The sequence below is a fragment of the Phasianus colchicus genome, chromosome 6 (genome assembly GCF_987193195.1).
Source record: "Phasianus colchicus chromosome 6, bPhaCol1.hap1.1, whole genome shotgun sequence".
In the NCBI taxonomy this organism is placed as follows: Eukaryota; Metazoa; Chordata; class Aves; order Galliformes; family Phasianidae; genus Phasianus; species Phasianus colchicus.
In genome coordinates this window covers 26,365,286-26,390,155 of record NC_143441.1, presented here as the reverse complement: position 1 = coordinate 26,390,155, position 24,870 = coordinate 26,365,286, and the positions used below count along the sequence as shown (strand labels likewise).

Sequence of the window (24,870 nt, the reverse complement as noted above, 5' to 3'; positions counted from 1 at the left end):
TCACCGTGCTATCAAGTTTGCATAATACAGCAAAGCGTATAGAACAAAACAGTCATCAAGAACATGTTATATTGTGTGTTATTTTAACACATGTGAAAAGGCAAGCAAGAACAGAAGTAGTTTTTGTAAGTCAGTCCTCCTGTCCTTCATCTGCAGAGCATATATCAAATCATGCTTTGAGGAACTGAGTTGGGGTTCTAGCCTTCCACTTCATCTTCCTGCTGAAGGTTACTGTGTCTATGACCAGGCAGCAGAAATGGCCCTGCGCCAGTTCTAAACCTCCACAGTTTACAGTCACATGCTTTCTGAATGAACTATCATGCCCCAAAAGCTGATACATACTCATTTCTGTCATCACCCTTTCTACAGGGACATAAATCTGAAGAAAGGGATGAGATACAAAGGTCATGCCATTGACATCCTAACCTGCCACAGCTGAATCAACAAGCTCTTTGACTTCCCTTCAATTTACACTTGGCAACCAAAGAAGTGTGCAACTTCCCACAGGCTATTCTTATTTTAATCAACAGTTTCTGTTGTATCCACGGCATTCACGCGAAAACAGCTTAGCCTTCTTTGTACTCCCTGAGAGCAAAGGAGCAAGCAAGTTTCAAGTAGTCTGTCTTTTCCAGATCTTAGATGCAGCATTGCTCGAAAACACAAAGCAACTGCTGTACAGTCATACAAGCAGACGATCTGACTAACTTACATCTATCTCTGTGGGGAATTATGCAATAAGGAATTCTTAGGGCTTTGTTTTTTTATTTTCCTTTCCATATCTAATAAAATCTATAACGTTTTTGCACCATCTGCTGGGAACAATTTTTCAATAAGATTTTCTGATCTTTAAAATGTTGGATACCGAGATTGGAGCAATGGATAATCTGTGGTCAAATCCTTAGATGCACAGTGTCAGGATCTGCCAAGTTGAATATAAGTAGCATTGGAGAATGCCTGGACAGAACAGAGCTGGCACATGAGTCTCTGTAGCAGCCTGCCCATCAGCCAGACCATGTCAGGAAGAAAAAGAGCATTAGTATTGTCTCAATCTCCAGCTACCCTTAGGGCTGTTGATGCATCATGAAACTTAAATGCAAGAAAGCTTTCAGATTGCTTATGGCAGCAGATGGATGGCAAATGGCAGAAATAGCTGGTAGAATGAAGAAGCTGCCTTACACCCCCAAAGCTTCCTACTCAGCTCTAACTCAGAAAGAATCCGGAATGAGAATTTACTGTTTTCTCTTCTATTGCTCATCCCCTTCCAAGCTGCAAAATGTAAACCAGAATGATATTGCTTTTTTACAATACTCATCAAATCATCCACATCAGTATTACAATAAAATTCACACACGCCAGATTTTCTAACAGTTTTCACTGCTGTTTAGAACACAGGATAGATTATTTAATGTTAACAAGTGAAGAAACTTTATGCAATAAAATGTTAAATTTATTCCTGTTTATCACACTAGTGAACTAAGTCATGGTTCAGCAAATGTTCATGAATACAAGCAATTTTTTCTACCCAATGAGTCCTTCATGGTTCAGGGAAGCCATGCATGTGCTAGAGTTTTTGCAAGAGTAGGATCTAAATGTGCAGTAAGCAATCTAATGATACAGATAACCAAGAATACACTTTAAAAAAGAGCTTTTTATATTATTTCAGTGGGCTTTTACTGCCTTACTGCCTCAAATTCTTAAATTTCTTTGTCACCTGTTTCAAACTTGGAGCCTTTCATTCTACAGATAAAACGTTCCAACTTCCCACACCTTTACACTGAAGAGTATTTGATACTAAAGAAACTATTCAGGAACAAGTTTTCAAAGGAATGTAGAATAGAACTCTTCCTGGAAAATAATTCTAAAAATTCTGGGCCCAACAATTAATACTGAGTATTTTGAAACTCTAGTACTTGCCATATATTCATTAGTTCATGGGACTAGAAAATTAAGTCTAAGCTCAAGCATATATCTGTCTCAACACTCTCACTGTGAGTTCTTTCCATTACCCTTTTAAAGTTATAAGAAATGAAATATTGAAGGAAAACACAGCTTAACTATGAAAGAACTGTTAAATTTCCTCTACAGGGTAGTGGACATCAGGACAATCTGTTCATCTAACCCACCTCCTCCGGCTCAATCAGCTTGAATTCCATGCCTCGGCCAGTCCATGCTATAAAGTGGGAGTTTGATGGGTCATCGAGAAGAGCTACCAAGAACTGCCACAGCTGAAGTGAGCCTCGCCGTTGATACGTGGGTCCCTCACGATACATGCCTGGTTCCTGTTTGACATCACCTGCATAGAATAACAACGTTAGCTGAGCAATCCGCAAAAAGCATCATCACTAAGTTTGTCGGATAAGCTGGCAAGGCAATCATTATGGTCAATAAAATTGAAGAAAAGAATGCTTGCTACCCAACTATCCACAAATGCAATAGTCTCCTTTCTCCTGCTATTAAGTGTAAACACTCTTACAGTAACATATTCATATGCGAACAAGTTCCTAAATTCAGTCACTCTTTATGGAAGTCTCCCTAAGCCTATCCCCATTCACTTCTGATACATGCAAATCTTGCTTGCAAACTGTTTTGTAATATCCTCTATCTGGAAGAGCTTGAACTATTTTTGCGAGCAATTCTGATGTTTGAAGAACTGCATTTGTGTACTATACTTTGAACAAGCCCCAGTTTTGGAAATTCAATGTGTGCTTCAAAAGCTGCAAAACTATTGAGTGAAACTTCTTTTGCATGCAAATTCTCTAAAGGAAAATTTGACAAAGTATTTGACTTGGACTTAAATAGCATGTGCTTTACATATAGGTATGCAAATCCTGCAGATATGTGAGTTTTTCTGTGGCATATTGGACTTGCATATAAGCACACATTACTTTTACTTGTATCTACATATTATATCAGTATTCTCCTGAAAAGAAGTAGTTTTTCTAAAATTTCAAATCCAGATGAAGCTATTAAAACCAACAATATTCTGCTGTTCCACAAGTTGCCAATGAAAAATTGTCCTGCTTCATCCATACTGTGTCCTCTTGTTTTTAAATAATATTCATATGAACAACTCATGCGGACAACAACAGCTGAAAGGTTTGATGCTGATTTTCTGCAAACAATGAAAACAATCCTTGAAAAACTGGCAGAACTCCTCATTTAAAGTACCAGACCTGCAGCCCCTGTGAATAAACACATGACCCGTTTAGTACTAAACCACAGCATTAAGATGGTCATTACAGAATGGCTCCGAGTAGTGAAAATAAGAATAATACTATTAAAAAATGGAGCACTTCCTTTTGTAATCAGGAAATAAAATTGAGTCAATAGCAGTGGAAAACAAATAAATCAACACAAGGCTTTTTGGTTTATGTGAGTTTGAAGCTCCAGTCCTGAAAGGCTTTCTTTTTCAAGGACAATATTTTTCTTTTAATGATAGCTGAGTAATGCACAACAGCAAGTGCAATGTTACAGAAGATCAGGTTATTCATCTGTGTTGATCCTTGATTTCAAATCAAGCAGCTGAGAATCTACTTCTGAAACATCAAAGCTAGTCCAGAGCTTATCCCATTTTGGCTTTACAGACCAAAACATAATAACATACTTGCTACATTTTCTTCAAAAGTCATCAGGCTACAAGCATAAACACAAACATTTGTGTCATGATATCAGTCTTCTCGAGGACAAGGTGTTATCTCAGTGAACACTCATCGCAGCTACTAGAAGACTCAGTGCTTTGCAAGCACTCAAACATTTCCAAATAGATATATTTTTAATTTTACTGTTTTTATTTTTTTTTTATTATTATTATTTGTATTTCTTTCCTATTTTCATTCCTTCCTCTTTACAAAACTCAACAAACAAAAAGGCTTTTCAAGAAAGCAATGCACAAGTACTCCTCACAAAGAATTTTAACCTCTTCTAGAACAGGGTCTGATCCCATTTCCATAAATGTAAATATATTTTTGTCACTAGTATTGAAAACAGATCAGGCACACAATGGTTTGGGGAAAAATGAAAAACCAAATAAGCAACAAGACACAAACCAAAACAAAACCACGTGACAGGATATGCTCAATGGAAAAGAAATGAAAAAAACATTCCAAAGCCAGCATATAAAGCAAACTTTCAAATAAATCACCCTTTCAGTTAATGTGTCAATTCTGCGATAATGCAATACTGGATCAAGCAATCCTTAGAATTAGGTGAAGGCTAATATTATTTAAATTCCTCCATTTATTTCCTACTCTTCCTTACCAACTCTGGAATACACATGACACTTCAGATTGAAGAACATGTAATTCTTCATATTAATTTCACTTTAGAATCTCCCATTCTTCAGTAAACACAACAAATGCTGCTAGACACACAATAGTTTTGCAGTCCACCTAAGTAATTCTCAGGGAAAAACAAACAAAACAAAGCAGAAAAAAAAATAAACAGCAAGAGTTCTCCAGCTTTCCTTTAGCTATGGTCAGAGAGCTGTTCACAAGTTTATCAGAAGATATCTCACCCTTCCTGTTAAAATAAATAAAGCTGGACATACATACAGTAACTCAAAGAAGCCACTCTAGCAAATTTAAGTAATTGATCTCCAAATTACTTCCCAAAGTTGCAGACTAACAGAGTCATTGGCAAGAAATACCGAGTCAATCTACTTTGTCTATAATGAAATAAATCTGAAATCAACTGAGTTACATCAGGAAACTCATTTTACATTGGAGTAACTGAGGATAATTCAGGCCATTTATTTTACTTGACCCCAGATTCCCTCTTGAAAAAATTCTGTAAGAATAGATAGATGATTTGTTTGTTATCAATCCTATTGAGAAATAAGCCACTAGGTACAATGCCTAACATAGCACAAAAAACACTTATACCAAACAAAAATGCCTGATATACTTACTCCCTACTATTCATTTCTTCACAGACAACAAGAAAAGAGGCTTAATCTCCAGTAAAATCAGAGCTGTTGCTTTCTCCTCTGTTTTGTTAATTATAAGAGATACTTTCATTAAATCTCTAACAAGAAGAGGTATGTGATCATTAGTGCAATGGAATCCTCCCATTACTTATCAATAGTACAGGAACCGAGCTCCTCTGTGCCAATTTTGGATACAGAACCCTTCAGTGGCAAAATCTGAACAACATCCTATTGAAAAGGAGACTTTGGTTGCAAGATACAAAGGTCAGCTTTGGTTGGGTGCACTGCAAGTGGTGTGTTAAGGAATCCTAAATTAGAACATGACTGACCTTTTTTTTGATCAGCAACAGAGAAAAGTCCCTCATCTTTTCTTTTTTCATCTCCACACACAAGAAAAGAGAGAGAGATGTGTCATACATACCGTCAAACTTCTCTGGAACAACGCAAGTATCATCATAAAACTGCCTAGGTCCCTTTTCATACATACAACCTGTAAGTTTAAAGACAAAGAGGTGTTTATTTAAAAGATGCATGGAGAAAGATGAGACCATAGACTTAATGCCAGAGGGAACACTAAGTCATACAGGAATCAAATTAATATCCCACATCCTTTACACACCACCCAATCACAACTTTTTGGCCACAGTACAGGAGTGTTTAATTAACGTACGCATTCCCAAAAGACTGCTGATCGCAACCTGCAAAAATGAAAAAGCACCCATTTTTCTTTATGATTTATTTCAAAATGTTTGCCTCATTTCCTATTTGAGTTAGCATGGCTTTAACTTTTAACCCTTAGTTCCTGTATGTCTTCTGCCTGCTAGACTAAAGCCCTACTCAGGATTTTTCTCCCTATCCATGCAGAAGACAAGCATTGGATGTTTACTCCAATTCAGGTAATTTTGGTAAATTTACTTTTGTCACTAAAAGACACTCTCTGTAACCTTGCATTCTTTCTAGCACTTTCTTCTGTGTACATTCCTACTTTGCAATATTATTTTTAATATCTTCACTAACCAGAACTATACTGGATGCCAGTAGCACCCTTGCTAGTGCAACCTGGAGAAACAAAACATCTCCTCCTCTCTTGTTTCACTCTGACCCTCTTTAACTGTGTAAATCTTGCATAAGGATTTTTTTTTGCCATATGCTTGCAATCTTGTTGGGCTGATTTCCCAAGCCAAGGAGGAGGTGGTCCATCTCAAAATCATTTTTTCCAACACACTGTTTCCTGATTCCATAGGTTTGGTCTATGTTCATCATATTAAAAGAAAAAAAGAAAAAAAAAAAGGAAATGAAAAAACCTTTTTGTTTAATGTGTCCAGATTACCACACAATTAAAATCACTTTGTGTGATTGCCCTGTCCTGCCCATTATTTACTGCTGTGCCATAAAGTTATCAATTAACTTTGTTCCATATCTTTAATGAAAATATTGAATAGCAACACTCCTGATTCCTACAACTGTAACAGAAACAAATCCATTCAGTAATGGTTAGCCAATGACAGCCACTTTTAGATCTGTCAGTAAGCCAGGTCTTAATGTATTTAATGTGTACTTTACTGATACTGCTTAGTGCTAACTTCTTAATCAGAATATAATGCAGTGGCAAATTGAATGCCATAAAAAAATAGGCCAACTATACAATACGAGAGACATGTATCTTTACCAATCAAACTTTTAATCTCAACAAAGAATGAAATCAGATTTCTTTGACATGACCTTTATGTCATAAAATCATGTTGACTGATTTCTAAACACTGAGAACAAATATTTACAATCTGTTTTTTCTGCGTCATTCATAACAACTTTACCACTTCCAAGTACTTACGAGTGCATAACATGGCTGTTTTTCCACAGTCTATACCATGATTAAAACTCAGGCCTGTTGACCCTTTTTTACTTTTGTGGACTCTTCCCTAATGTCTTTTACCTCCCTTAGTAAGCTTATACACTTCTTATATTTTCATATACCAACACTTACAAATTTCCAGCTCCTATTTCACCTTCCTTGTTACACACCACCTTTTTTTTTTTATTTTTTGCCTCACCAAAAACAGGTGGATTTTAGCAACTTTTGTTACCTTTCCATCTGTGGCTTTTCACTAATAAATGAAGTCTTACTAGAGGACACTCATTCATACATCTGTTTGAATTGCCATCAATTTCTTTTAATTTTCTTTGGGTTTGTGAAATTAGTTCCTTGGAGGAAAAACAAACAAATTCTAAACAAAACAAAAATTATATACTGACAAAAAAGATACATCAAAGCAGGAGAGTGGACGTCATAAGTGGACCACTCTTTCTCAGTGGTCATTTTTGCTTAGCTCTGCTGGTCTTCTTAATATGTATAAAATGCTATTACTCTGAATTATTAATTTTGACAATGATTTAGGCTCTTCCTTACTGAAGTCGGTAAGAGCTCTGGTATATACAAAATGGCTTTACAATTTGGCTATCAAGAAGAACCAGAACATTGAATTTAAAAAATCCTAACAAATGAGGGAAAAAACCAACAAACAAACATGCACTGAATCTTTTTAAGTACAAAATGGATTACTTAACAGTTAACTGAGTCTGTCACACCAAAAGTCTGTAAAATATCATTTGAGCAGAATGGGTTGTACGGACAAATTTTTAACTGTCTCTTCCTTTCAACAGCTGTCATCCTTGAAAAGGAGAATGAGTAAATTCACAATAAAGTTGGTTCTATTCTAGTCAACTTGTGGTACTAGAATCTACAAAACTTCAGCACAGCAGAAATTCAAAACTGGGAAGTGAAAGACAATGGAGTCTTCTCATCAGCAGGATTAAACCAATGAACCTCAAATTCCTTCAGGTTGTGGTTTTGTTTTTCCCCATTTCTCTCATGCAGTACTTAAGCAATACATAATATAAAACTTAACTTCTGTTCTGTTTGGGTGAGCCAGGAAGCCTTCTTGCCTCATGTAAATGGAATGGCAGCTAGGCACTTCTGAAAGGAGAAGACAATGCTAGTCAAAAGACTGTCTAGAATTTTTAAAGAGTGCAAATTATCAATGAGACAGACTGAAGGTAAAAGAGCAACAGGGAGGATGCATGTTACAATGAGATAGAACCTTACAACCCAGTCAGTGTTTCAGAGCAGAATGCACAAGGCATGGTGAAAGAGAAAATCCTAAAGTGAAGATCATAGATCGCATTCAACACAGGCAGTTGAACACAAACGCTTATTGCAATCAACTTAGCTACAAGCTGAGCCCTGTGACACATACATTTGAGATAAACAGACCAAAAAATCCACACAAGGCAGTACTTTAAGCCCTGTTCTTGTATATCCATCTTTGTAACTAATTCAACACAACATTTTTAATCAATTACACAGATAAATCTGCCCTACCAATCACATTAGACATTTAAAAACTCTACAAATACAGTATCATGAATAAAAGTAATGTCAACGTGAATCTGCAGTAGGCTATTGGTTTTTAGACTCTGGTTTAGGATTTGGAAAGTTGAAGAAATTTTCTGGAATTGCTAAACATTTAAACAGGAATTCAGCTATGCCAGTTTGATCCTCCACCTGCGCATGTGCACTCTTAACAAAAAAAAGAAACCTCCTAAAATAATATAGTGTACACATTCTAAGTAATGCAAAAATCTATTTTCCATTCCACACTTCTACTCAAATATGCAGAAAGAATGACAAAAAAAAAAAAATAGAAATTAATGAAAATTATATTCTTTATATGTCTTTTTTGCTGTTAGGGACAGTGCAAGACACAGGGAAAAAACAATCTGTGCACAGGGACTTGCAAAGATAAATAAACCATACATGTTTGCCCTTCTAGATCACATTTAACTCACTTGGATATCAAAAGTCTTGCTTAACTCAGTCTATTAGATCTCATGATAAATTTCTACCCTAATGTACGCAATCTATTACCAGTAACTTTTAACTCTAAGAGATGTAAACAGTGGTTGAAAGAGCAGACATCATTTTTCCAACACTGCCTAAAAACTCTTTCAGAATGTTATTCCAAACTTCACTGTTCACTGACTAGTGATGAGTATCAAAGATATGGCAGGATAAGAAAATAAGGTTTTACAATGGCTTCACAAAACAAGCGAAACATGGGACAGCAATAAGTTCCCTCCAACAGTCCCTGGCTTCTCCTGAACATCTGTGCCAAACTCTTCATTACCTCCTCTCAATGAAATGCTCAGTGCCTGCCTGCTTTCTAATATCTCAGACAGCTATTCTGAGCAGCCACATGTTTCAACAACTCAGTGATCACAGAAGTCAAGTATAGCTCTGTAGACTAGAAGTCAAGGCTACAAGTAGTGGTTCACCTGCAGAGAATCACTCATCTTAACAAGCAGACTGAGTTTTAAGGAGAATGGAAAAATCTACGTAAAAAAGAGGAAGCTGAAGAACTGAAACAGATGCTATTTTCTATTTTAGGTAAAAATTCCCTACTATTGGCAGCAAAACCCTTTTTGACTCATGAACTCCACTTTTGCAAAGTGATACAGCAGAGTACACAGAACAAAGAATTATGTATGCATTTAATAAGCTACATTTTTAGCCAGCTTAGGGTTTCATCTCTTATGCTCCTAAAGTCAATTATAATTAACATCTGGAGTCTTTTTAAGACAAGCATTGTTTCTACCAACATTACTTAATCTTTTGGTTAGCTTGCACTTAAACAGTCCACAGAGGACCGAAAAATACAGCAGGCAAGTTTATTTCTCGTAAAGTAGCTAGAGTCTTGTTATCCTAAAGTGCTATCAGTTAATTTATGACTATCAGAGTGGGTCAGACTCTAATCAAATTGTAGAAACATTTCCAAAGTGATTATTCAATCAAATGACTAACATGGTTAATTAGGAGCCATAAACATTGCTCTGAAGTTCATCAAAGTAATGACTTGCCCAGAAAAATTACTGCTAATTAAATTGCCTGCTGCTTTCATTTCTACCTTATCTAATAAAAAGTCCAACCAATGAAATTTAGCATTGCAGTTTTAAATTGTACTAAATGCTTGACTAAAACCCAGAAGTATTTTTACTAACTAAACGGAGCTACTTCAAAAGAAAACATTTTAGTACAGAAATTACAGCGCAATTATATGTTTTCTTCTTCTTCAAGTATCGTTTCAAGACAACAAATGAGAGAGAAGCGGACATAAAAAACTGCCAGAGAAGAATGCAAGCATTTGAGTGACTGATTTGACCACCTTTCAGCAATTTTTAGTCTTTGAGGAAACATGTGCCTGGCTTTAGGACATGCAAAATTCTTGCTTCAGACTTTCAGTGAACTAGTTCATATTGTGAAGTTACAAAATCTCAAGAACAGCAGAATACAGTTTTCTTGTCATTAAAAAAACATGGAGACAAAAAAAATATTTATTTTTATAGCTAATCTGAAATATTTAGAGGTCGCTCTTCATTGTTCCTCTTGATAGCAAGAACATAACAGTCATCTTAAAACACTGAATGTGACATTATATCATGTTGGTATGAAATATTTTTTCTCCAAGAGGTATTATTTTAAAATCACTGTAATGTAGACACTGCAGAAGTACTTTTGCCCCTGGAAACGTCACAGAGAAAGTACTAGAAATAATCAAAAAAGCAGAAAAAGCCCCAGAAGATCTCCACAGGACAAGTAAAATCTGCTGCCAAATTCAGACGACACAGGTTCTAGAGGTAATCGTCGAATAAGGCACTTGAGTAGACCTTGGTAAGAAAGCCTTTCATGTTAATTACCATGCCAGAATTTAAAGGATTAGGCTGTCACAGCCTTGTATAACTGTAACTGAGTAGGAAACTTTTAAATCCCCTTTTCTGATTGTTATTCAGAAGCAAGGACCAGGTTTTAGACCCACGATCACCCTGAGCAGAAACTATTTTCTGCCCAAGTCTCTTGCCAGAGAAAACTCTGGGAAGATTAAGCTTCCTCAGGCATCAGGATGAAGCAACTTTCTTCTCGTGAATGAAGCCGAAACTGGGAACCTGAATCTGGATATCCTCTTCAGCTGCTCCTCCAACTCTGACATTACACAGCCTTCCTCACTAAAAAACAAGTTCTCACAGTACTCTCACCTTGAACTACTTTTCAGTTCACTTTAACAGCAGCATTCTAAGATCTGGAAGCCGGGGGCAGGGCCCACATACATGTGAAGGAGCAGAGTATGACACGAGGTGCTGCACCACAGAGAGGCAGAGACCAAGGCTCTGCAGGTGCACACAGGCCAAATCAGGATCGCTGCAAATGCCAATGGCGCCAAAACTGGAACCCAACTACTGCTGATCATCCACTTATTTGATTTACATTTTATTACTAACCCAGCCACATTAACTACAGAAGCAATTCTCAAAAAAGTTTGGAAAGACTCTACTTGCAGTGGATACAGCCACCCACGTAACTTAACTTATATCCTTCTGAACTGTCCTCAGTGTGGTTTGAAAAAGAATTACAGGCACTTTGGCTCTTATTTCAGTGACTCAGAGTTGGTATATTTCCACATACACTTTAATATGCTGTGCTACTTTTCTTCCTCTGGGCAAGAAATACAGCACGTGCAGGCTTTCACTGGTGCCATGGGGCACAGGAAGGCAGGCACAAAGTCTTCAGGTGCTGCAACACGTGCCAGACCAACCCTGCCACTAGGCCTGACCAGCCCATGCTGCCTGCTGCTTCCCTGCCTTGTGCAGGCTCCTCTCTGGTATACGCAGAGATGGCCAGGGCAGTGGGAGAGATTTCTACTGAGTGCAGAGACAAAAGTAGCCTTTTTAAAACAAAATGATTAAGTTAGAACACATCATACTTTTGGCCTCAAACTTGGTAACATCACAATCATGCTGCAAATAACTGTTCTGTTCATGAATTTCCAAGACTGCTGACAAACTGTTTACAAAGAAACACTTCATCCACCACCAAAACCCTTTCAGCTTCACGGTGGAAAGCAGCTGTTACAGCCATTGAGAGGCTCTGACCAGCTCAGAGGTGAAGAGCAATACACAGAACATGGCTTTTCAGGAAGAAATGGCAGTTCTTCAAGCCTGATCACAGCTAAGGAAAGTTCATGATCTGTGTTGCACAGGGAGATGTACCGAATGATCCTTTCTGATACAAAACATGCAGAACACATTGAAATTAAAACTCTTACATCTCTGCACAAAAAGGAATTCATGTAGAAATACAAAAACTAATGGCAGTCTTCCTACACAGAACTCACTTGTGCATGTTCACAACTCAAATGCTGGTGGATTGGATTTTAATCCAATTACCTTTGAAAACACTATCCTCTCAGAAACTACACTGTTACAACACAGTACTACAAACTGGTAAAATCTTGATAAAATGAAAGTCAGCATTAATTTCTCTTTAGCAAGGGCAGCATGGACTATGTAAGTGCATGGAAGTTACAAAGATTAAAAAAATGAAACCATGTCTCCTGTAAAAATCCATCTGAAAATTAAGCTTGTTTTCCCCAAATCATTATGCTACTTGAAAATATTCAGAATTGAAGGTTTTGTTCTTTGTTTTGCCTGACTTCCATGACAAACAAAAACATCTGCAAATATGTGCACTCAAAGATAGAGACAACTCCTTCTAAAAAGATTACTAATTAATATTTCTTATTTTCTTACATTTCACTTCATAAAAATCTACCAGGTTGGGCCGTAACAGCTCACTTCTAAGTGCAATTATCACACACAGAAAGAAAACCTTAAGCAAACAGCTTCCTTTCCACAACTTTGGTTTTTAGATCTATGACAGCATCTAATGCATTTTCTGAGACCAGATGTCAACAGCCTGTCTGGCCAATGTGTAACTTTTTATATGACAGAACAGGAAAACAAAAGGCTCATACATTCAGCACCGAAATGAAATTCCACATGGAACCAATCATTTGAGCATACTTTAAAATCACGTATTTGCTTTTATTAACCTCAGTAACTGTAAAATGTATTTTAAACATTGCTTCCCTTTGAATTCAACAAAACGCAGCATGATTTTTTTTTGTCCCCTTTCTCCTTTTGTTGGTAATCTTACAGCAAAAAAAGTCTGTGTTGCTTTTTCTCTCCCGCCCCAGCCCTGCCTGTAGAATCGAAGTTGGACAAACACTGCACGGCTGAAGTGACATATTTGAATGGAATTCAGACCAACCAGTTCCTGTTTATGTTTCTGATTTGAGAATGTAGCCTTCTCATTCACTATACATTAGAAACACACCAAGGCCATAAATGGTGTCAGGTTACAGGCAGGCACGGCCAAGGAGCATTAATCATTACTTTAAGGCAACTGGCAAAAGCAGCAGCTGAGGGAACACTACACCCTTCAGCTCTGCATAAATGGACATTCCAGGGTTTGGTGTGGTTTTTTTTCCCCCCCTTCAGCATCCATTTTATGAATGAAACTTCAGGCTGCATAGAGTCCATTCATATAAAAGCTGTGCTCACAGGGCTCGGTCTCCCGGGATCAATCGGTCTTGGGTAAGGCTGATGTGATTGGTTTAAGGCAGGCTTCAGCTTTCCATTACTGATTTAAAATGCAGCCTGTGTCCATTTGACCTGCGTTAATGCACAAAGAGTAAATCCAGACTGTGCTCTCAATCCTCAAATCAAATCATTAGCCAGTGCCACTTACTGTAACTGTAGATTTAGAGGATATTTATCCATTTCTTTGAAAAAACAGACTGCCGGACAATTTTTCAGATCATACTGTCTGCTTTGAAATGAAAAATAGATGTATGGCCTCCTGCCTATATGCTCTAAACTTAGTGTTCAGATTTTCGTTTGTCCAACAATGTTACAAAATTAATTCTAGTGTAACTACAAATTTCTTCGAGACAGAATTACTGAGCAGAGGCAATCAGCTAGATGTGAAGCAAGAGAAAAGTTAACATTATGCTTGCCAGAGCAATCTTCCCAAGTCCAGGTTTCCCATGTTCCTTTCCTCATATGCTATTATTTTCTACTGTTGTATACCATCCAACAGCAGATTTGTGTTTATGCCTTTTAGGAGCCAGTACAAAGTGCAACGCAGCTTAACTGAATGAAACCCACGCTCACTCACTGAAACAACACAGCAAAGACAAGTCCCTGAAACCAGAGGGTGAAATATTTTAAAGCACAGAAGTGAGACTCAGGAAAACAGCAAAACCAAGAACAAGGAGGGGAGACTTCTTAAAATTACTGAACTTGAGAGCAAACCTCTGGCCCTTATCCCCTTCTGCCTTTATCCAATCCAGATTTTCATTGAGAACAATTGCAGTGTGTAAAAGAATTTTTTTAAGGTCGTAAGAAGTTACAGTTTTGAGATACACATACTGAAGTATCACATCCTGGAAAAGGATGAGGTTAGTTCTTTTTCGCGTTTTATAAAATTATGTTGAAAGTACTTCAAATATTTGCAGCCTTACAAAAAAAAAAAAAAATTAAAACAAAAACAAAACACATACCAAAAACAAACAAACAAACAATAACAACAACAAAAAGACAGGAAAGAAAATGAAAACCGAGAGAGAATTTTCATCTTTGAGGGAAAGATTAAGCAGCTAGAGGATTTATGCAGCAAGATCTCCATGAGTCACACAGACAGGCTAAGAGTATGCATGCAAACTGTCTACAGAGATTTAGAGGTGGTACATTAATACCAAGGAATTGTTTAGGATGAGCCAAAGAGTTGCAGCTATGAGCAGTGAAATGAGACTGATCAAAGGGAAAATTTAGGCTTACTATCAAGAAATATTTCTTAACTGTGAAGTCTATTAGTCTGTGAAATAATCTCCCAAGAGAATAATTGTAGTAATAATACTTAGCACTCACACAGTGCTTTACATTTTCAAAGCACTGTACAAAAATTAGCCAATATAATTAAAGACAGTAGTAGAAGCACTGTGAGTTGTCATTTTAAATGCTGCACTGGTCAAGGCACTAGAGAATATCCTGCAAATCTGCAACAATTCTGATTGCCAACTAAGATTTTTTTTTTTCCTTCATACTAGCATCTCCAAATGTCTAAAGTGTATCTCCAAGAGGTAGAATATAATATCCAGCTGTTGTAAAGAAAAAAATCTGCAAACAGATAGAAACACATTTAAAATCTATTTTTGCCTTGAAATTTTACTTCAACACATTCTCTAATTCTGTTCATGCAACTCCTACATTTCAAGAGACGTCAGCTGATCTCTAGGGAAGAATGTGCTACTAGGGATCTTTTTCTTTTTCCACGTTAATTTGCATTTATTTGCTTTTCAAAGAGCACCACATCAGGTATTTGAAAGGACTCTTGCTTTTTATTCTGTTCCCAGTCATTAGGTAAATATGTATTTATAACATGGATGGTAGAATGCTAACAACATCCTATACCTATACAAGGAAGCTCTGGTGGTTAAGAAGTGTCATAATTACAACTTCCTGGGCAACTTTGATGCAACTGCTTTGTTGCTAATGAAAATAGCCTTTTGACTCAGGACTCTCGCCTTTTGACTGAACAAATCAAGACGTTTTGGGAGAGGGAGAGCAGTACAGTGAACAGACTTACAGGCGGACCCTCTGCTTCATTTGTTAGAGGCTAGAAGTTCTGCCATTAATGAGGCAGAACGTTTCAAGAAAGGAAAAGATTACCTTAAGATTAATACAGTGGAATGGCCAATTTTAGGACCTAACAAAGGCTATTCCAGCCCCAAAGTTTGCCAAAGTAGTTGCTACCTTACTTTTGTAATGCTTTGTCTGATATTCCTGTACTTCTTCACCTAGAAATTCAAAAGAAGTCACTCGAAGCTAAGCCTTGAACTTTACGTAATACATAATGTTCTTTAAGAATTTTCCAGTCATAGCAGGGCACCCAAAATAAGTAGGTGTATAACAAATGTGCCGCAGTCTCCATTCATCTCTCTTACCCATACTCGAGTGCCAAAGGTATCCACCATTTGTGAGGCCTCAGGAGTTCGAGGGACGAGCAATGCAGAGAGCAGCACACAGAGCCTTGTAATTGTGTCTTGATAGTTCATTACATAAGTAATGTGACTCATAAGAAAACTTTCAAAGCAACAGGGTTAGAATCCTAATTTTCTAGAGTCATTTCTGATGTATTAATTGTGAGACTACCCTGAGATGCAAGAATAGCCCTATCAATGCCTCTAGCATGCCTCTCTATCAACAGATAATTTCTAGCAATCAGTAATAACTATATGGAAGCAGTAACTCCTCCACTTATCTCTGACTAACATTACCAGGTGACAAATTTCCAAGTTCTTAGTCAAAGACATGGGCAGAAAAGAACATTCCAAACAAAAACCTAATTCAATCAAGTAAAACAAAATGTGAGGATTTAACCTGCAATTTCAGATTTCACTGCAAAACATTTTTAATATTAATCTACATGGATGGTGTAATAACACAGTATATTTGCAAATACACTAATTAAAATAGGAAGGATTAAATCTGCAACGGTCCTGCTTCAAAATAAAGTTCAGAATAGATGGAGCAGCTCAAGTTTGGCCTTTTCAGTTAAATAACTGAATACATGAACTGAATTGTAGTAGTGCTAACAGTACTGGAACGATCATTATTAATTCTTGTGAACAAACATTAATGATATAAAATTCCAAAGTCCTACAAGTTCTTTACTACATACAGAATCAAGAACTAACACCTGTGACAAGCATCCAAAAAAAAAAAAAATTAGTAGCAGAAAATGCCTGACTGAATGTATATGATGCACTCTGACTTCTAGAAGTGTGGATAGATAAGGAAGACTTCTACTTTGTTGACATTTTTCTTTTTCCATTATCTCAAACATTCTGCAATAGAAATTGCATACCTGCAATTACAATTACAACTAATTGATCTGCCATTTCCCATGTCATAATTAATGTCATGTTTTAATAGAGTTATAATCATTCCATAATAATGCTTTTCATTCACCAGCCTCCCACAAAGTATAAAAGTATAGTGCACAGAAGCAATGAACTTTTATGAGGCCCTTTCAAAAACATCCCAAAAGGAACATCTTAGTGTATTACGATGAACTTTTTAAATATGTTTCTATATTCTTATCTGAGCTGCAATAAAATAGCATGCAAAAAAAAAAAAAAAACTTTTCACTCTGGCATTCCTCCTTCCCTGAACATCCATAGGCAAAAAAATGAAATCAATGATTCAGTGACAAATACATTATGTTTCCTAAGGGCTTATTTAATGTACTTTTAGCAAGGATGGAAAATGATGGCTTCTAGAGAACAGATGGTAACAAGACAAAATATCAACAGACCACAGTTGTTGACTGCAATTTATGGAGTGTACAGATGTGTCAACTTAAATGCAGTGATTCTGAGGCCAATAAAAGTATTTCCTGATACCAACAGATTAATTTTTCATGACCACTGGTTACACAGCTATTACATTTTTAAAAACAATTATTCATCTGCAAAAGAAACAACAATTTTGCTTAAATGTCATTACTAAAAAGTGAAATGTTCTTGTTGGCACCAAAAAAAAAAAAAAAAAAGGCATGATAGGATTGGACACAACTATGCAGATCTTTTCAGAACCAAAACTGCTTTTTTGCCATAAAGAATATTCAAAGGAAAGATGGATGCTAGCAGACAACCCAGGCTCAAAGTAATAGCATGCAATAAGGCGATCCCACTTCCCAGTCAAATATGAAGCATGCTTACAAAAGGGCCTTTTTTCACCCTTTAATTTAGAAGGATGAATAACGGTGCTTGTGAAGGTTGCAGGGGACTGGCAGTGCCTGAAGCTGCAGTCCCCTATTTATTATCCACAGCCACATTAACTTTGCAGACAGTCTCTCCCCTGCTCTTCTCTAAGACTAAAGATATAAGATTGCCAGAACCACATTATCTCAGAACCTTCATCAGAGAACAGGTTTAATTCAAGATCTCAGTCATACAATCTAAGCCTATTTTCATGTTGTCATACTTCTGTTCTGAAGTTCTTAGTCCCTTCCTGTATATGCCTCATGCAAATTAATCTAAGGATTGTTTTTTTGTTTGTGAAGAATAAGAAAGGCAAAAGCAGCTCTGCTTTCCAAAATCACCTTTATGAACATGGAGATCAATCCTAAAACAGGCACATTACACCACAATGTTGCCACAGAATATTTATTAAATAGGTAATGTTAAGATAGCCATAGAAAAAAACAATAAAAACAAAACTTCTACTTTATCAATTTGCAAGACAGTTTGTCATGGATTAAACTTTCAAAGGAGACCACAACTCAGCAGCCATGCAGCTGCTGGAAACAAAACTGCAAAAGCATCCAGCCAGAGATCGAGCCAGGAGGAAAGCACAGGAGGTACCCAGAAGAGAGTTAGACGGAATTCAATGAAGGGTCATCCATTCCCCCTGCTCCAACGCAGAGTGCCTGGTAAAAGCAACATACCTTGCCCAAGGAGCACCATAAAAACTTGTTGAAGTCCCCCCCCTCCTCCCTTCAACAGTGTAGCATACATAAAGCAAGACAGAGATAGTGATCGAAGAGCTGAAAGACGTGTTTTGATGGCATTTTCACACCATTATACTTACCAAATTGATGCTTCCCCCATTTACCTCATCCATTCAGCTCCACGCTGTTCTAATCTCAGCATAACCTCCCCACTACCCTTCAGCTTCCCTCTCCTCTTTACCTGGAACTCAACACTAACCTCTATTTTTCCTTCCTTAATTTTCTTCTTTCCTAAATACAGTATAAATATTTAAATTGTGGCAAAGGAATCTAATATTAATAATAATATTCCCCTGATTCACATTTTTATCTTTTCTGACCAGAAGCTTCTCAGAATGGGCCACCATCTCCTCTATTTCATACTATCTATAGAGCAATAAGGCTCCATTTCGGTTGCCTTAAAAACACAATAATAATAAACATTATTAATAGCAATAGTGTATTCTCTACATCAGCAACCTGGTATCACAGATTATCTACCTCTACAAAACACAGGAGTATGCACAAACTGAGAAGCTGACACCAATTTGCCTGATTCTTCTCCCTCATTGGTTTTATAGCTGTATAAACCCCACCTCAGTGGAGTTACTTCTGATTTAAGGTAGTGCAAGCAAGAGGAGAAAGAGTCCTCTGCTTCTGGCAGGCAAATAAAAGAGCTCGTAAAATGGAACACACAAATTTAGAGGTCAGAGATGAGATAGTACAGAGCAAGACCTCGTTTAAGCAAAGCTCAGTTTACACCCACAATTGTTTCTTCTCTGTCTTCTTTAATTTGTACACTGTCTGGACAGAGAGTTCTAGGAAGTGAAATCCTCTGCAGACCAAGACAAGGAAACAGTGGCACGAGAACATGGTTCTATGTGGCAGTCTTACTATATTGAAAGTCTCACTGGACATAAATTACTGTGAGACATTTAAAGTCAAAAGAGCAAGTTTCAATTAATGTGATCAAAACATCAATAGCACTACCTTGGACTCATTTATTACTTTACTATGCAGAAATAAAGAGAGTCTCACCTACCTGAATCATATGCAAAATCTCTAGGTTCCTGTTTAATCATCAGAGGAGGGGGGAAATTTTGACTGGCTGCACTGCCAACCATAGCGTTGTGTTCATAAACTGGATCGTGATATTCCTGCTTAAAACCTTGAGGCGGGAAGGGGATGTTAGGCTCAGACATCTGCCGCTGATATATTGGACGTCCTTCCCTCGGCATTGCAGGCAAAGGTGGAAAAGAATTGCAAGGTTCAGAGAGCTGGCGGCGAAATCTAGGACACAAGTTAGAGAGGTCATGTAAAGGACTTAAGCTACATTCCCTTTCACAAAGATCTTCACAGATTATGGTTAGCAGGAGAGAATGGCTTTATCATTTTCTCAGTAGCAAACATTTTGTTTATGATAATGCTAACCACTCCCCTCAAGGATTATGGTCATGGCAGTGCTGCAGAACAGCAAGAAACAAAGAAATAAACCCTCCACCTTCTAATACCAACTCTAATACCTGCCCCCACCACCATATTCCTTGCCTTCAACATCTCTAAACAGAGGAGGCCAAACAGCAAAAAGACTGATGTTATACTACAACAGTAACACGGATTTCTCTGTTCTTTCATGAGCATGAATAGCATATCGCTTGTACTCTAATTTACTATTGCAGTTCTGTTACATAGAAACCATTCTGACCACTACAACAAACACAATCATTGTAAGCAAAGAATATTGTCTGTCTCAATTCCCGGAGTCATGCCCAAGTATACAGTTCTGTTCCCTTGGGGACAAAGGTATACGTGCAAAGGTGGCACTGCATTTCGGAAGGGAATTTAAGCACTCCAGAAAAAGGATAGGGTACAGACTTTTGCTAAGAGAAATAATAAGAATTTCCCTCCTGCCCCAACTTCTTCCCATGATCATTTCTACATGAAGAAAGAAGTCCACACAGGCCATGTTGTCATTCACTACTCCAAAATGCTATTCAGTACACATGAAATCTGAGAATTCAGTTATAAGTCAACCTCATTTCCATGCATCACTACTCATGAACTTGCATTTGTTGCTCTCTTCATAAAACTAAAAGTTTTGAATGTAATTACTTGGATATCTGCAGGTTCAGAAGCCTAGAGAATACAAGGATGCTATTTTCCCACCCTGCTCTGATGAACCCCACAGCCTTGTGCGATCTACGGATTACCAGACAGGGGGTAACTATCACCACCAGAACTGTGTCTTTTCTAATCCACAGCAGGTGCAACAATTTTCTTGCAACAAAGTGCTCACCCTATTAACCACTCATTATTCTTCTTCTTTAAAAAAGAAACTAGTGCCTTTCTCTGCAAGTCTCACATTCTCACACCAAAAATGAAGAACTGGTCATTCTTCAGCTTCTTGTACTCTGCAGTGGAACTGACTTTGGCTCATGCCAGCAAAAGCAGACATTCTCCTGGACAAAAGGGAGTAAGTGAAGAAGAACGCAGGGTTCTGATTGCATAAATAACACAGTCCTTGAAAATCATCTCATATGCAGTACATGTTTTTGAAATAATTGAAACCCTAACATCTGTCAAAATACTCCTGTGAACTTACTCTGAGAAATATTTACCATCATAGCTTAATTACAAATACTGTGGGAGCTACAGGGATAGAAACTATTACAGTGTAGAACTAGAGACAAAATTAATTTTTTTTAATGTTGCTGTAAATATTCTATTCTGCAGTACAAAGAATATTACACTGTACCATTGGTTTCTGCAATTCCACCTACACCTGCAGAAAATAAACTTAGAAACTCAAATGTATTATGAAACAGTTAGGCTGACTGGCACTGCATTCATTTCCCTCTTTTCCTTTTTTCATTAGCCAAAAAAAGAAGCAGAAATTATCATTAAGAACTGTCAAGGAGTGAATCAGAAAATTGCAACTTGGAGTTAAAATAAGAAACAGACTCACTCACAAAGCCTCAAAGGAAGTTAATAATACTTGTTGTACTGGAAGCTTTGTATGGAATCAAGTCATTTGTTTACACAAGTGGATTTGATTCCTGTTGGTATTTGTTAGGACCACTTATCGCTCATATATTCATGCCCAGTATGAAGATGTATGGGCTGTATCTTCTAGATACTGATTCTATCTTATACCACCAATGCATGTTCCAAAGAAATATGCTTGGAGTTAAAGATTTATATACAAACTTATATAGGTAGACCATTTGTTTAAATGACATTTTCTGAATGCACTCATTACAGCTACCATCTTGTAAATCAGGAAGATTTGAATTGCACAAAAATATGAAGTGTACATTTGTTTCAAACAACAGCAAATGAGAAGATTCAAAGTAAACAAGAAAATGGAGAAAAAACATCTTCCACTACAATTGTACTTTTCTTTATAAAGGTTGAAAAAGGAGACTTTTACCCCAGCTAATTTGATATTAACGAAAACGTGATATTTGATCACAGAAAGGAAGCACAAGTGGAAAATTTCCCAAAGAACATGAACTTCAAAGACACAGAAAAAAAGATGTGTAAAGAACCCATAAAGATTACGTAATTATTACAGTTACAGAAAGATAAACCTCTATAAACATTCAAATTCAGGCTGACATGGAGTTTCAGTATTCTCTTCACAAATGGCTCTAAAATAGTAACTAAATAAAATAATTTTTTTTTTTAAACTGTAAAATACTCTCTTATACAAAATCTTTGGGGGATTTCAGTCTCCTGACAATGCACAATGACTTGGGTGTATATAGAGAAACACATTTAACCACACTCCTGCAATCAGAACTGCAGCCTGGCTTCACTAGGGGTCAACTTGGTTAAACCGCAGTACAAGGGGGGGGGGGAACTATAAAATGCAGTTGAAGGGCCTAATTCAGTGCTCCTTCAATGCTAGACATGCTTATAGGAATCTTGATGATATTTAATACTATCCTAGTAGGGTAGAAAATAGCAATATAAACCATAGCAACCTCCTTCAGAAGTGATCTGCGCAAATCCCTGGAGATAATAGCCCTTATTAGAGCAGAAGCATGCTCCCAAAATCTGTGATTTTCTTTCCAGGTACAGTTTAACAATTCATTAACAATTTGTTAAACTGTAAGCACTAAGACAAGTCCCTGAACTTATATATCTATATATAGCTGAAAAGCAAAATGCTCTGAGAAACTGCACAATTCAGCAAACACAAACAGGTTCATGTAACAATGGTTAGAATGAATAGAATTCCACAAACAAGTGTCTGGTCTCAAAAAATAAGGGAAATTCACTGAGCATATTTGTTGCAAAACAGAGCTAAGAAAGACAGTCAGTTGTCTAGGGATTTCTAACATCAAAACAAAACAGGGTGACTTAAGGACAGTTTAAGCTTTAATTCTAGTCTCCAGCTCTTGTGGCTTTTACTCAGACTAATGTTATTTAAGCGCAGTTTATGTTGGCATCTTAGTTTGTTTGAAATGCTATATTTCAAAAGCAGTTGGAAAAATGATCCACCCTTCCAAAGAATATTCTCAAGCAGTAACATCGTAATGCAGCCACTTATCCCTTTGTAGGTACATTTCTTAGGAAGATGCAAGATACTTATAGCCAGGATTATGTCTGCTATTGACTTCATCACCTCATGGGGCTTACTAGCCTCAAGTGAATTGCCCTCACAAGGCAGTAGAACCAGCTTATTAAAACTCTGTCAGTGCCAAGATCAACTTCTACTGAAGTCCATCAAGCAGAGTGCCACTCTTTTACACAACCACATATTTCTGACATTCTGAACTTTACTGGCTGGAAGCCAGTGCTGCCCTTTATTAGAAACGTGCAGCCATCATTGAAATGCCTTCTGGATGTCCTGTATGTGTTTTGCATTTTACCTGTGGTCCATAGGGAAGCTGTTGTCTTGAATGGACTGGGATGGAGGGAGATGGGCAGGGAAAACCCGGTCAGGTTTAGGAGTCTGAGCTGAATTTGGGGAGGCATGGTGCAGTGGTGACACAGGAGTGCTGGATGGCGTTGGTGGGTTGGAGGGCCTCATTCCCACTTGTGGCTTCTGATCATAGGCACTATCAGTAAAGCAAGAGGAAGGATGGTCAGGTTGTTTTCTCAGCAAACACATTAAGCACATTAAGAGAGAAAAAAAATCACATACAGATTTCTATTACAGATACTTTATTAAGCAGTTTAGGGAAGAGAAACTCTCTAGACTGAGAAGAGCACACACAAAAAAATCACTTTGGAGGTAAGTGGCTCAACATAGCATTTTCTTCTCTGGACCTCGAAATGTATTTTTAAAGGATTCAGTCCTACAGTGACATTCTAACAAGGGATACACAAAATACACAGATGTAAAAGCACCTGGACTACAGCATGAAGAGCTGGCAGTGCCTGTCAAGACTCTTTTTATAACTTGTACAAATCACAAAGTGAGACAGTAAAACAATGAATGCAGCTAGAGGGAAGGGATCTGACCCAGAAAAACAATGCTATGCTGGCTTTGCTACCCACATAGGATGTCAGCAGCCTCCCCTGACAGTTTTTTTTTTCCTCTCTCTCAAAAATAGCGTTCAAGTCCTGCAAATACAAAGGTGTCCCAAACAAGAAAAGGGCATGAGCACACTTTGATCATTCCTGTTTCCAAACAGTAAAAACAGAGATGTGAAGCAGACAGTAAGCATGAACTTGCACACTTTCCTATGTCAGGTCCCCCAGCTTCCATCAGATCCATTAACACCCACATTTGATTTTTGTAATCAAAACCAATCCAGTATGACTGGTGAAGGTGCCAGTCTGTTTTTTTCTTTTCTTCCACATAAAAAAATGCAAAGGATTTAAGTGCTTTCAGTTTTGGTAGTACATTAATGTGAACAAGAACTCACCAGCAAATTTAAAGATATAAATAGACTGAATTGTCAATAAGAAACCTTTTGCTGTTGACACTGATGGTAGGAATTACATGTAAGTGCAAGCCAAAAGAAAATAAAGAATGCAGTCATATCAAGCCCCTCAGAATAATTAAAGCTTTTACTGTTTACACTTATAAAAAATGACAGTTTCCTTTTGAAAAGATAGCAAAGATGCAGATCCTAATGAAATACTATTTCAAATTGCAGTCATCCTTGAATGTAGGCATATGTCATTTCAAAACATGTCACATATCTAAGGTGCTGTTCAGATCTGCCAGCCTGTTACACAGAGCTTACTCTCTTTCCTAATGTGTGTAGTGCATCTTGAAAGTATTTTCAACACAACTCACAGAAAACCAGACACTCTTCCATTTCACGCTTGCACCATCGGTTTTAAAATTCTGGCTATCTCCCATGGAGAAGGAATGGGGAATATGCATTTTGATGAAAAACACTGCTTTAAAACGGTTATGTGTTTCATACAACTGTAAACAACACCATCGGTGTTCATCAGCTAAAAGCATTATCTCATCAGTCTGTTATCTGCTGAAGAGGTAACTTTTATAAGATCTTTTATGGCTTTATTTCTCTTTAGT

General features: G+C 37.3%; 1 protein-coding gene across 5 annotated transcripts in view; it reads right to left on the bottom strand.

The window, feature by feature from the left end:
* The window catches only part of ETV1 (ETS variant transcription factor 1), a 63,472-nt gene that overhangs the window by 5,396 nt on the left and 33,206 nt on the right, over positions 1-24,870 (bottom strand). For all 5 annotated transcript variants that reach the window (XM_090142732.1, XM_090142734.1, XM_090142736.1 and 2 more), the window contains 5 exons: positions 23,246-23,434; positions 19,411-19,658; positions 7,832-7,898; positions 5,346-5,416; positions 2,124-2,293 (listed from right to left, as the gene is read on the bottom strand). In XM_090142732.1, coding sequence (XP_089998858.1) covers positions 2,124-2,293; positions 5,346-5,416; positions 7,832-7,898; positions 19,411-19,658; positions 23,246-23,434 — 745 coding nt within the window. The remainder of the gene's footprint in view (positions 1-2,123; positions 2,294-5,345; positions 5,417-7,831; positions 7,899-19,410; positions 19,659-23,245; positions 23,435-24,870) is intronic.